The sequence below is a fragment of the Prosopis cineraria genome, unplaced genomic scaffold (assembly GCF_029017545.1).
Source record: "Prosopis cineraria cultivar Desert tree isolate PC_DT_omini unplaced genomic scaffold, ASM2901754v1 PC13, whole genome shotgun sequence".
Taxonomy (NCBI): Eukaryota; Viridiplantae; Streptophyta; class Magnoliopsida; order Fabales; family Fabaceae; genus Prosopis; species Prosopis cineraria.
Window position 1 is genome coordinate 33150542 of NW_026555344.1, and position 13978 is coordinate 33164519.

Sequence of the window (13978 nt, forward strand, 5' to 3'; positions counted from 1 at the left end):
ACCGTTTAAATCAAAATATGAATAGTCTAAATTTTCTCACAATGATGAGTACCACGGTGCTCATAACTATAACGAGCAAAGAAACCAATCCCAAGAAAGTTTGGGCCCCTCAAAATTCAAAGCTGGTTCCACACCTATTTATAAATACATCCAATTCAACCACTCACGACTCACACACCAACACACACAATAACTGAGAGTAGTATTTCCAGCAAGCTTTACAGAGAAATAATGGAAGACGGCAGGCAAATCATCAGAAGACCTCATTGCTTGGTACTGCTTTATCCAGCTCAAGGTCACATAAACCCTATGCTTCAGTTTTCAAAGCGTTTGGATCATAAGGGTGTGAGAGTCACGCTAGTCGCCACTCGCTTCCTCCGCAAAACCCTAAAATTAGATCAGCACTGCTTAACCTCCATGGCTCTTGAGAGCATCTCTGATGGCTTTGACCATGGAGGGTTTGAAGAAGCTGGCAGCGATCAAGCCTACATCGATCGTTTCTGGGACGTAGGGCCAAAGTCTTTTGAACAACTTCTACAGAAGCTCACACTAAGTAGTTCAGTTGATTGTGTTGTGTATGATTCTTTCTTGCCTTGGGCTCTTGAGGTTGCCAAGAAGTTTGAGGTTATTGGAGCTGCTTTTTTCACCCAATCTTGTTCAGTGAATAGTATATATTATCATGCTTGTCAAGGAAACTTGAAAAAGATTCCTCAGACTGATGATCATCAGTCTGAGATTTCACTTCCTGCGTTGCCAACATTTGCTATGTCCGACTTGCCATCTTTCTTGGATGCTTCGGGACTTTACCCAGCTTTCTCAAAAATGGTTGTGAATCAGTTCTCTGATATTGAGAAAGCAGATTGGGTTCTTTGTAATTCCTTTTATGAGCTTGAGCCACAGGTCAGTAATATTTGATAATATCTTTTATTTGTATAGTTATTAGGTATAGCATTTACTACATATATTTATCTGTGTGGAAAGCTTCTAAAGGTTTTTTGTGAATGAATACTTTAACTTCTAAAGGTTATTCACTGAAGCAAGTGATCGATACTAAATTGATATAAAATAAAAGAATTCCATCAAAAAGCAATACAAACACTTAAAAGAATCAACTGATAAGTCACATTTGAGGACTACAGTGTAGATCTGATCTGATTTCCACATTTAATTGTTTTCTTGTATAATTCATCAATATCAGAGAAGCTTTCTTTATTTAATTAGGAATATGACCCTGTTATTTTAATGAGTTAAAGGAAAAATTTGCTATAGAAGATTTTTACCAGGAGAAACTAGTATCCTTAACTTTTAGGTGTAATGTAACTTTACAATAATGGTTGACTAATATTGATTATTAGTTGAGAATTTTGACTGGGCCTAAAGAGTAATTTTGTCCTAAATTTTTTAAAATAGTAATTAGTATCCCAAACTTTCTATTAGCACAATGTTTTTGGATTATCAATGTTCAAATTAAAAAAGAAAAATCTAATAACCCATTATCATTGTAAAAAATAGTTCAAATTTCTGAATTTTGACAAAAGGTCTTACCTAAGGTTGTTTGGACACAAAATCAAACTCTACCTCAAGCTCCACATACTTCCTTTTAAAGTTCATACTTGCCTTTACATACAGACTTTTTCAAACATACATATGGATTTTGAGTCAGAGACATTCAATATAATTCAACCTAAAATCTTCTCTTATTTTTGGGTTACAACAAGTTTGTTAAATCCTTCTTGTGATTTAAAAGTTTATCATTTAAACACATTACACCAATTACAAACCAATTACTCATTTAGACAAACTTTTGGGGCAAAATTTCCCTTTAACATTTAAAATAACAATCAACCATTACTGTAGGCGTGACATTACACCATTTTTGAAACTTTTAAGGTAACATTGATCAAATCAAAAGTTAAGGATAATAGTTGCTCCTAATGAAAAATTTCCCGAAAAATTTGTCCTTTAACCCAATTTTGATTTCCAAGGAGAACATCATAACACATATGATGGGTGATTAAATATATCATTCTTTACCAACAAATGTTAGTTCTTGTAAGAATTTGACCCATAACTTATAAGATCGTGAGATTAAATCCTATTGCTGATGTAAGAAAATCTTATTGGTGAATGATCTGTAAGTATCTTTGTAAGTGTTTTTTTTTTTTAAAAAAGGCATGCTTTAACCTTAATGAATCTCTTGGGACTCAATTTACCTAAACTTTTTATTCATGCAAATAAATATCATTCTCTTTTTTTTCCTGAAATTACATATATCATTCTTCTTTAATAAAAAGTTGTTCATTTATGTTTTGTGATCCATCTTAGGTTGCTGATTGGCAATCAAAAATCTTCCCTCTGAGGACTATAGGACCAACCATACCATCAATGTTCTTAGACAAGAGACTCAAAGATGACAACGCCTACGGTCTTAGCTTTTACAAAGAAGAAAACGATGTTTGTTTGAATTGGTTAGGAGACAAGCCAGCTGGGTCTGTAGTTTATGTCTCCTTTGGCAGCATAGCATCATTAAACAATGATCAAATGGAGGAACTAGCATGGGGCTTGAAGGACAGTGAGAGCTACTTCTTGTGGATAGTTAGAGAACCAGAGAAACCTAAGCTTCCCAAGAACTTTTTGGACATTTCACAGAACAAACAGGGTTTGGTGATCACATGGTGTCCTCAACTGCAAGTGCTGGATCATGAAGCTGTGGGTTGCTTTGTGACACATTGTGGATGGAACTCAACATTGGAAGCTGTGAGCTTAGGAGTTCCAATGGTGGCAGTTCCTCAGTGGACAGACCAACCCACAAATGCAAAGTACATAAAAGATGTGTGGAAGATGGGAGTGAAAGCTGAGGCTGATGAGAAAGGGATTGTGAGAAGAGAAACAGTGAAGAAATGCATACAGGAAGTGATGCAGAGTGAAAGAGGCAAAGAGATGAAGAGGAATGCCATGAAATGGAAATCTCTTGCTGCTAAGGCTTGTGATGAAGGTGGAAGCTCAAATAAGAATATTGATGACTTTGTGGCAAGTTTTGTTCCCTCTGCTAAGTGTACACTTGGTGGGGCCCAAAACCCTATCAACACATTTTCCAATGAACAAAATGCTACTGTTGCTTCTGGAAGCCTGTAGCGTTAAAAGGAAAGGAGAATTACTTTTGAGTTCTCTCACAATACATTTAAATATTACAAAATTAATTGACAACTTAGTATTAATTTCGTTTCCTAAGTTTGTTAATGGATCTTGTGGTATTTAAATGTATTGTATGCGACTGATGTATGATTCTCTCTAAAAAGAAATGTGTTTGTAACACTCTACCTATAGGGTTGTAGAATATATAACAAAAATGATTGTGCAAGAGTAGTAGGTATTTTATTTATGACTGTGTTTTCAGAAAAACTAATACCTGTACTGATTGGCTGGTATGTAATGCGAATTTTTTTAACCATCAAACTAAAATTCTATCTTATGCAACCTCCCATAGAACGTTTAGCAATTATGGGTTATGATTTTATCAATGAACTCATAAATCTAATTAATCCTTTTTACTCCAAAATTTTTTACCTCTTGTATTCTCTTAAAAATAATTGCATGTAAGGTTTTTTTTTTTTTTGGGGGTTGATTGGGATCTCCTACATCTATAGAATTAAATACATTCATGTAGAATGCTCTAGAGAGAGAGATACGAGAGAAAAGTGATCTTGGGCATAAAAAAAAATTAAATTAGTGCCTGTAGACAATTAATTTCAAGAGGCTTTACTCCATCTGTCTCTCTGTAGTACGCATCAAGAATTTAGATTTTCTGTAATATATGATTTTATTATATGAAGGTTTTTTGTTTAATTTTTCATGGAATGGATTAAATGATATTGCAAGGTATATATCACTACAAAAAAAAAAAAGAATTTCAGCGGCTACAGTAAAAGCCGCTGCTAAAAGTGTGACTTTCTACGGTGATAAGATATAGTCGCCGCTGATTTTCAAACTTTCAACAATGACAAGTGCATGTCGTCACAGAAAGTCACACTTTCAGCAACAGCTTTTACTGTTGCCACTGAAAGTTGAGAATCAGCGACTTTTACAATATCACCACTGATTGTCAACATATTTTAAAATATGTTATAATTTTTTAAAAAAACTTATATTGTAAGTTTTAGTGGCAATATATGAGTCACTGCTGAAAGTTAAGAATCAGTGGTGACTTTTTAGTGTCTCTGTTGATTGTCAACATATTTTTAAATGTATTATAATTTTTTTAAAAAACTTATGTTGTAAGTTTCAGCGATGACATACAAGTCGCCGCTGAAAGTTGAGAATCAATGATGACTTTTTAGTGTCGCCGCTGATTGTCAATACATTTTAAAATATGTTATAATTTTTTTAAAAAACTTATGTTGTAAGTTTCAGCGGTGATATACAAGTCGTTGTTGAAAGTTGAGAATTAGCGGCAATTTTTTAGTGTCACTGTTGATTGTCAACACATTTTAGAATATGTTATAATTTTTTAAAAAAACTTATGTTGTAAGTTCCAATGGCGACATACAAGTCGCCACTAAAAGTTGAGAATCAATAGTAACTTTTTAGTGTCACCGTTGATTGTCAATACATTTTAAAATATGTTATAATTTTTTTTTAAAATATTATGTTGTAAGTTTCAATGACGACATACAAGTCGCCATTGAAAGTTGAGAATTAGCAGCGATTTTTTAGTATCGCTGCTGAAAATGAGACTTTTAGCGGCGACTTTGAATGTCACCACTAAAAGTTTGATTTTGTATTATCATCTTAATTTTTTTTATTTATCTAATATTTAAGATTTTAAGACATTAATTTTGTTGTATTATTGTAATTTTATAATGAATATATAAAATAACATAATGAGTTTTTATTTAATATATTCTATGGTTAGATTATAACTTTAAGATAAAGTTAAGGTATTATTTAATGCTAATGAGCAAAAGTAAAGAATTAAGTCAAATTATATTATTTTACATGTGTGTTTGTATTAAAAAAATTACAACTAAGGTTAAGAGTCAATCGATGTTAGCAAACTAAGGTTAGAAGAAAAGTCAGTAAATGTAATATGATTGATGTTTGGATATGTTTTTTTTTAGAAGTCTGTTAGATAAACTAAAATTTATTTGGATAATTTTATTCAAAAGCTAGTTGAGATGTTTAATGGCCAAAATAAGCATGAAATTTTTAATAAATATTTTTTGACTAATTAATAACTAAAACAAATTAAATTTAAAATTATAACTAATAAGTAAAAAATCTTAATATTCAAGATAGAAGATAAAAGAGAGAAAGCATAAGTTATTGGATTAATGTAGAAGTCAATGACACTATTTGTTTATAATAATTAAACATGTAATACTTAAATTTATTTATTCACAAAATGATATTTCATCTAATCTAATTTTTTAATTTAAATTCTACATTTAACACTAGTAACTTTAAGGCTTGATGCTAGTTTAGAAACATAAATAATTATAAACTAATACATAATCATCCGTATTTTTACTATTTATTCTTAGATATTTTTTTATATTATAATTATAAATATGAATATTAAAATAAATAATATAACAACCTCAACAAGTAAAAAAAATTAAAATAAATAATACAAATGATATTGTATCAATTATATTTATAGTTTACTTTAAACAAAATAAATAATATAATTTGTAATGTCATAAATTAAAAGAATTAAATTGAAGTATGTAAGGATAGTAATGATATCTTATAATATTTAATATTTAATATATATGTGTGTTTGTATAGTTTAACAATATGTGTGTGTGTATTTAATTATGCAATAATAGACTACAAGTTTATTCCAGCTCAGTGGCAAAATAGTTGGACACAAAAAGAATATGTCATGAGTTCAAACCTTGGAGGAAACAACTTTCAGAATGGAAATATAAATTGGTGACATGATGACACATGGCGTGTGGAGAGAGCGACACATGGAGAGTGATATGGTGCCACATGGTGTGAGGTGAGGGTGACAAGTGGAGGATGACATGGCACCACATGGTGCGAGGTGGGGTGCCACGTGGATGGTGATGTGGTGCCATGTGTGTAAATGAATCAACATTATTTTTCAACAGCGACTATGAATCAACATTACTTTTCAGCAGCGACAAAAAAGTCACCGCTAATTGGTAGCTTCTGTGGCGACAAATGTCACCATTGATACTTAACATTCAGTGGTGACAAAATAGTCACCATTGATATGCGGTTTTTACGTTGATAAAATGTCACCATTGATTTTTAATTTTTAGTGGAGACTATCGTTTGGTTGCGACAAATTTTCTTTTCTGCGGCGACATTTGTCATCGCCGATTCTTAATTTTTAGCGGTAACTTTTATTATCGTCACAGATTGAATCAGTGACAAGAGCTCTCACGACGACATTGTGGTAACTTTTTGTCGCTGTTAAAAGTTAATTTTTTTATAGTGTATGCATGTTACACCTGCTTGACGCTTTATATTAATGTGTCATTTTCAATTGGTGATTCTGTGATTCAAATCAATTGATAATTTAGACTGTAAACGAAAGTATGGCATAATGAATAGGAATTTATCTAAAGAAGCAATTAATTTTGGGAATAAAAAATGTGACACATTAGTATTCTTACATTAAAAAAATAACAAATGTATTGAACAATGACTTAAGAAATTGAAAATGAAAAAAATACTTAATTTTAGACTATCCAAATTTAACGGTTAAGTTGTTCAGATCTCATCTCAAATAAAGGAAATAACTTATTAGATCTTGGTTGACAGTGAATGTTAAAACAAAGAAAGCTGTCTTCATGTTCTAGTTTTCTTTTTTAATAATAAAAAGTAAACAGAAAAAGTTTATTAGGTCACGTTTATAGGCAGGAAGGATTTGTTGAACGAATAAAATTAAATAGGTAAACTCTGAAATTAAGAATTCCTACATTTCATGAATTTTATTTTTTAAAAAAGATAAAATATATTATATTTTATAAAAGATAATAAAATATTAAAAATATTAAAGAATTTACAGAATTTTATCAATCTCAACTTCAGAGAGTTTACTTCTAAAAATAAATGGATCCAGTATTTGTATTTAACTAATGGAATGGAATTTTTAAGATATATAGCAAAAGACAAAATATCCATAGCTGGCAAAAAAATATCCCTGAATGGAAAAAAATAAAAAATCAACATGAGATATATTTTTAAAAGGATTTCATTGAGAGACAATATGAAAATATAGATTCCCCCTTTATCTTCTTCTTCCCACCGTCAACCTCCCATTAATTTCCTCTACACAGAAACTCCAGAGTTAGATAAACTTTAAATGAAATTTATAATATATCACTTTCGATCTTAAATACTCCCTATGGTTCTTAATATATATATATATATATATATTAGAGAAATTTTAAAATCTTTTTAATCCCTAATATGAGATAAAATTAGAGTAATTTTTTTCAATTTTATACCTTTATTCGTTAGGGTTTGAGTACCTAGATAATATTTTAATATGATTATTAATTATAAGGACATAACTATAATTTCTTAAAAATAATTTCTTAATAATTGTGAAGTTAATTAAGTTTTCTTTATAATGAAAGACTGGATGGAGTATAATATATTTGTTTGAGTATTTTTGTGATTCAAAATAGAAGTCAAACTTTGATTATTGAATGTCTGTTTTCTTGAAACGCCTCGCAATCAGACAAAAAAAAAAAAACAAAAACAAAACAAACAAACAAACAAAGAAACGCCTCTCAATAAATTTGTGATTAGAGAAATACAATGATAGAGAAATTTGGCATTTAAGAAAAAGTATGAACCATTAATTAAGGGTAATAAATATGAGAAAAATTATGATTTCCTATAAATTTAATTTAATTAGTTTAACTAATTTTAACCAATTTACTGGCATGTGTGAATATACAGATATTGAGGCCTTCATATTTTGAAATTAAACGTAATATCAGTGGATGGATTTTTTTCTTAACCAACACAATGGAAAGCTTTGCAGCTAATATAAATGCCCCAGCTTAAACGTTCGGTTCAAATCACTGCAACTTTTATGAAAAAAATAGGGTTTTGTTTTAAAATTAAACTAGTATTCTTCCATTCGTAAAATTAGATAAATAAATTACACTATTCATAATGTGCAATAATATATTTTCTAGACACACATATACATGGATACTAATTCAAATTAAATGTGGTCATAATATCAAGGTGTGTACGCAGAGTGTTAGTAATGAAGAAAATGATAAAAATAGCACTCACATTTTTAAAATTTACAAATAACAAAATGATACTCCCTCTGTTAAAAATATAAGGCATTTTTAAAGAGTTAGATGTTAAAATATATAAGACATTTTTAGTATTTCAAGGTGTAATCATTACTTTTTTTTTTCAAAAGTATCCATATTGATAATAACTTTATATTTATTATATGGTGTTTAATAGAAGTAAATATGAAAATATAGAGTTAGTTAAAAATTAAGTAACTACTTTATTGAGAGGTGAGATTCTGTTAAAAATGCTTTATATTTTTGAATGGAGAGAGTAGTTATAATTAAATAAGAATAATCCAATACTGTTGTGTACTTTTTTACATAAAAACATTTTTTTGTTATGGATAACAAAAAAAATTGAAAACAAATTTATCCGTGATGAAAATATTCATACGTCTGAAAAAGATTCTAAAAATAATAGAATTTTTGATAAAAGAGCCACTTTTACATTTAAGTGTTTACAACATCATTAATTTCATCTTTATTATCTAAAATAAATATTTAATAAATTGTGTAATTATCATATATTAATTCAAAATTTTAAGTAAGTTATATAAATAAATTTATAAAAAAATTATAGGGGCTAGCCTGAGCCCAAACTCTTAAAGGCAGGGCCTAAAAGCTCTTTTATGCCAATTGTTTTTTAAAAACTTGGCTCTCAAAAAATATAAAGCCTAAAAAGGTAGTTTGTTAGACTCAATTCTTAAAAAATATAGAGTTTAAAAGGGTAGCCTGCCAAACCCTGTCCTTATTACGGCTTTATTTACAACAATACTCAAAGGGTATAGTAGAGCATGAAGAAATAAATTTTCTTTATAATATTAAAAATTGTTGTGTACTTTTTTAAAAAATGAAAATATTTTTCATAAAACACCAAAAATATTGAAAATGAATTTATCTGCTAAAAATATTCATATACACTTTTAAAAATAATACTCAAATAATGATTTAAAAAACAAGTTGAAGTATGTATTTTACTAGATAAGTAGATATATAGAATAGCTCAAGTTAAAAAGTATACGTTTTCATGCATGTTTGAGGAAGATGTATGTTAAGCAGTTTTTTATATGGCATACAACGTGTTCGGCGTCCATGCATTTTCTTCCAAAAACCATCACTTTTAGAGGCTTCTAATGTAACTTAAGTTAGGCAAAGCGTTTGAACTTTTTATTTCATCTTTGATTTGATATTGATTTTAGTCGGCCCTCCTTGATGAGAATTCTCTAGATTGGTGAAATTAATTAACCAAATCTGGACCATTCAAATGTGGTCCAGATCTCATCACAGTCACACCAAAGACGAGCCCTGGAATCTACAATCATGTTAGGTAGATCAACTTTTCACCGTTTTACATTATGCTGATTTTTGATTGCTCGAGTCTCAAGTCCTTTTAATATGGGACCATGGCAATTAGTTAGCACGTACGAGGAATTGTTTTGTTACTGTTGGTTAGTTAATAAGTTGGGAGTATCTCAAAACTCCTCCACAAATATTTATTATGATAGTCGTGCTGCAATTAAGATTGTTTATAATGATAGGTTTCATGAGTGGACTAAACACATTAAAATTGACTGTCATTTTACTTGGCAGTATGTTGTTTGGAGCACCATCTGACTTATTCAAATTTGAACCAAGTATCAATCGATAGACTTGTGTATAAAGTCTTTTCATCTAGGCTGCTTTTAGTTTCTAATAAACAAACTCAAATTGCTTTTTGTTAAGCCATCTTGAATTTGAAGAGGATGTTATTCAGAATATTCTAAAGATATATTACTATTTATTATGCCATAATTGAGAGATATTATTTGATAAGATATTGTTGTATCATTAGATTATTTCTTCCTCGTATATATTATACTCATCACAATAATAATATATGTGGCATATTTCAATCATTTTCTGATTTATCTCTCTTGTATCTGTTAGCCTTCATATAAAATTTCTCTTCTCTTTGACCTGGTGAGGTTACCATTGTTATTTCTTTTAATTTTGATGAGCAGCACAAATCAAATCATTCGAGAAGTGCCCCTCTTGATATGATAATAATTGTCAGTTTAATTGTTGGTTAGAAGCATTTTTGTTACATGATACTCGAAAAGTATTAAAATTTTAAATTTTTGAGATATGTTTTGATTATGAAGGTTATTTTAAAATTTTTGAAAGAAAATATAACTTAATAATTTTCAACTATTAATAAAATCCAATAATTATTGTTGGAGCATTTATTAAATAAATGGATTTAGCAACTCATCATCGAATCCAATTCCAGTTTTGAACTCGATCATGGCTTTATTTTTTTCAATTGCTAATAAATATCCACCTATTTAATGGCGGAGTCAGGACCTGAGTTAGGGAGCAATTTTCTTTTTGAAAAAAAATTAATAGTTTTAAAAATAATTTAATAATTAAAAAATCAATTATATAGATTTATTATACTGTTGGATTTTGAGCTAAAAAGTTAAAACTTTTGGATTTGAGTTTAGAGAATCATATGGATGTAATGTTCAAAATGTCAAGAAGATGGGTGCAAAATCTAAAATTCCATATTCATTATGCCCACCTTTACCTTTACTTGAGGCAAGGTTAGGAATTAAATATGAGCACCTCTTATAATAAAAATTTAAATATTAATTTATTATATTGTGAGAGATTAATTTTTTTTCTAAATCCAACGGTTTTAATTTTACGGTTACTTACAATTTCAAGCAGATACAGATTCTTTCAAAGAAGTTGATTTTATGCACGACACCCACGTTTTCCTACTCCGTTTGATAACAAATTGCGATGAGTTGTACACTATTTTAGGGTCCTCTTCTCTGTTGTATAGGACTGTTGAAATGTCCCAATCAAATGAAATTAATGTTAACTTCTTTGTTATTTTATTAAAGTTTAGTAACTGTTTGCAACTTGTTTGGTAGTGCTGTGGGGTCCTCGATTATGGCATAACATCTCGGTTTTTGTTTTGAATTTTATGGGACTGGGTGCAGTTAAATTGTAAAATCCATCAAATGATATATCAATAAAAATGACTCATTTGATAAGCTCAAATCCTGCAATAATCAAAGTAAGAATTTTATTTATGAACTATCTGTAAATGTTTTTAAACTTGAGAGTTTACTATCTAAATTTATCATTTTTATGTATCTAACTTACAAAACTGTGTCAACTTACTCATAAATTTGGATTAGATACAAATTTTGTTAAACTCACTAATATCATCATTTTTTACTAAGTTGAATGAGTTAAATATTTACAGTACAAAACTCAATTTATAAAAGTGATAGGCAGTGGTAGAGCTAGGACCCTAACTTAGGAGGTGCAATTTAATTTTAAAATATTAATATTATAAAAATAAAAATTTAATAATTAAAAAATAATTACATACATTACAATAATAGAGGTAAAAAATAATCACAAAAAAATTAGTATTTTGTGATTTCATGTTTTAAAATTATATTTATGAGCCAGAAATAAAAAGTATATAACGAAAAAAATCACTGTGAAAAAATTGGATTCAATTTTATAATTAAAAGGTAAATAATGATTTTTTTATGAAGGTTGTCTCATGTATAGTAAGAATTTAATATTTTGTATTAAAATTCATCATGCTTACTAGATTGTTATGGGTTTGGAAAATTTGTAAATCTCAAATAATTAGTTAAGGATAGAAGTGTAAAATATAAAGATACAAGGTGTAATTGTGTAAAATATTAAATCTCCCACTATATACTTGTAAATTTAGCCAAATTGAGGGGGTGCATTTGCCCCCCCTCAAGTAAACGTGGCTCTAGCTCTGCCACTAGTGATAGGATTTGATTCAAAGAAAAATAAAATTTAAAAATATTAAAAATTAATTTTAATAAAAAAGAAAAAAGAAATACCAAAAATAAGTTGCTTAATTTAAAATTTCTATATTGTATATGATAATATATAGATATAGGTGAATTTAATTTCAATGATTTATACTTAAAACATATTTGAAATAAATTGTATCATATTGTATATTTTAATTATTTTACCATATATTTTTAAAGACTATTTATTAATAAAGGTAAATTTTTATGAGAATACAATTCAGGTTTACATCTTCATAATGAGTTTACTTGTTAATTTGACAACCTTGCATTTAGGTCTCGCTTGATTAGATTATTAGTACCATTACTAATAAGGGTGAAAAATAATTCAATCACTTCTTATAGTATGAGTATCTTTTTAAGTAACTCATTTGAGAGGTGAAATATTAAGAACACAAAATTACAGAATACATTAGTGTTTTTTGGGCAAAAAATAAAATAAAAATAAATGAACAGAATAAAATAAAATTAAAATAACAAAAATATAAGATTACGTATCATGCTTTTTTATATATTCAAAAAATGAAAATATTTTAATACCAAACAGATAGTTAATTAGTCTAACTAATTCTAAAATTTTCCTTGTTATATATAATAATTAATTATATAAAAGTTATATACAATTTTTAGATCAAAATCGTAAGTTATTATATTTTTCCTCAACAAAGAATAATTCGATCATTTTTTTTCCATTTTTTTATTCCATTCAAATGCAACTAAACATAAAAATTTCATATTTTCAGACCAAAAACAGGATATATTTCACCTCTTGAGACTAGGTAGAGAAAACTCAAATTTATTACAACCACACAGTGGTTGGCCAAAAAAAAAAAAAAACGGCACGCACATATTGACACTCTAATCATATATTTACCGCTCATATTTATAAATTACCGTCAATATGTTTTGGTGAAATAAAAAAAATTAATCCCATTAACTCTATAAAGAAAATTTAATAACTTTTCGTCTATACTCTCACTAAAAACAAAAATAATTATTTTTAATAATTTTTTTCTAACGGTTAATAACAAAATAAAAATAAAGATGAATATAAAAAATATACAGTAAAGTATCTTAGACAAAAATTAATATTTTCTCTTTATATTATAAATAGTATAAGAGGAGTATACACATGCACACACAAATCTCAAAGCAGTTTCAAGCAAAATATATTTTAATAAGCTTCAAGTATTGATAAAATTTAATAATTATAATTAAAACATTTATTAAGTGAACAGATTTAGCAACTCATCAAATCCAAATCTAGTTTTGAACTTGACCACAGCTTTATTTTTCTTACTCGCTCATAAATATCCTCTTATCCAATGGCAGAGTCAAGACTCTAGGATGGGGGGTAATTTTCTTTTTGAAAATAACTAATAAGTTTAAAAAAAATTTAATGATTAAAAAATCAATTATATAGATTTATTATACTAATGGACTTTGAGTTAAAAAGTTCAAAATTTTGGATTTGAGTTTAGATAATCAAATGGATTTAATGTTCGAAATATATAGAAGATGCGTACAAAATTTAAAGTTCCATATTCATTTTGCCCACTCTCACTCCTATTCCAGGCAAGGTTGGGGATTCAATATAGGTACGTCTCTCAATAAAAATTTAAATATTATTTCATCACATTTTAAGAGATTAATTCCTTTTGCTATCAATTTTACTGTTTCTTACAATTTCAATCAGATACGGATGCTTTCAAAGGAGTTGGTTTTATGCACGAGACCCACGTTTTCCTACTCCGCCTGGCAAACAAATTATTGGGATGAGTTGTACAGTATTGTAGGGTTTTCCTTTTTAAATCTCAATGGCTA

The 13978-nt window shown here is 28.4% G+C and overlaps 1 protein-coding gene across 1 annotated transcript; it reads left to right on the forward strand.

Annotated features, from left to right (window-relative positions):
- Nucleotides 1–194: 194 nt before the first annotated feature.
- LOC129291609 (UDP-glycosyltransferase 74F2-like) lies at nt 195–3379 on the forward strand. The gene is made up of 2 exons (XM_054929068.1): nt 195–900; nt 2326–3379. The coding sequence occupies exons 1-2, from the start codon at nt 232–234 to the stop codon at nt 3133–3135; spliced, it is 1479 nt and encodes a 492-aa protein (XP_054785043.1). The 5' UTR covers nt 195–231; the 3' UTR covers nt 3136–3379.
- The last annotated feature ends 10599 nt before the right edge of the window (nt 3380–13978 follow it).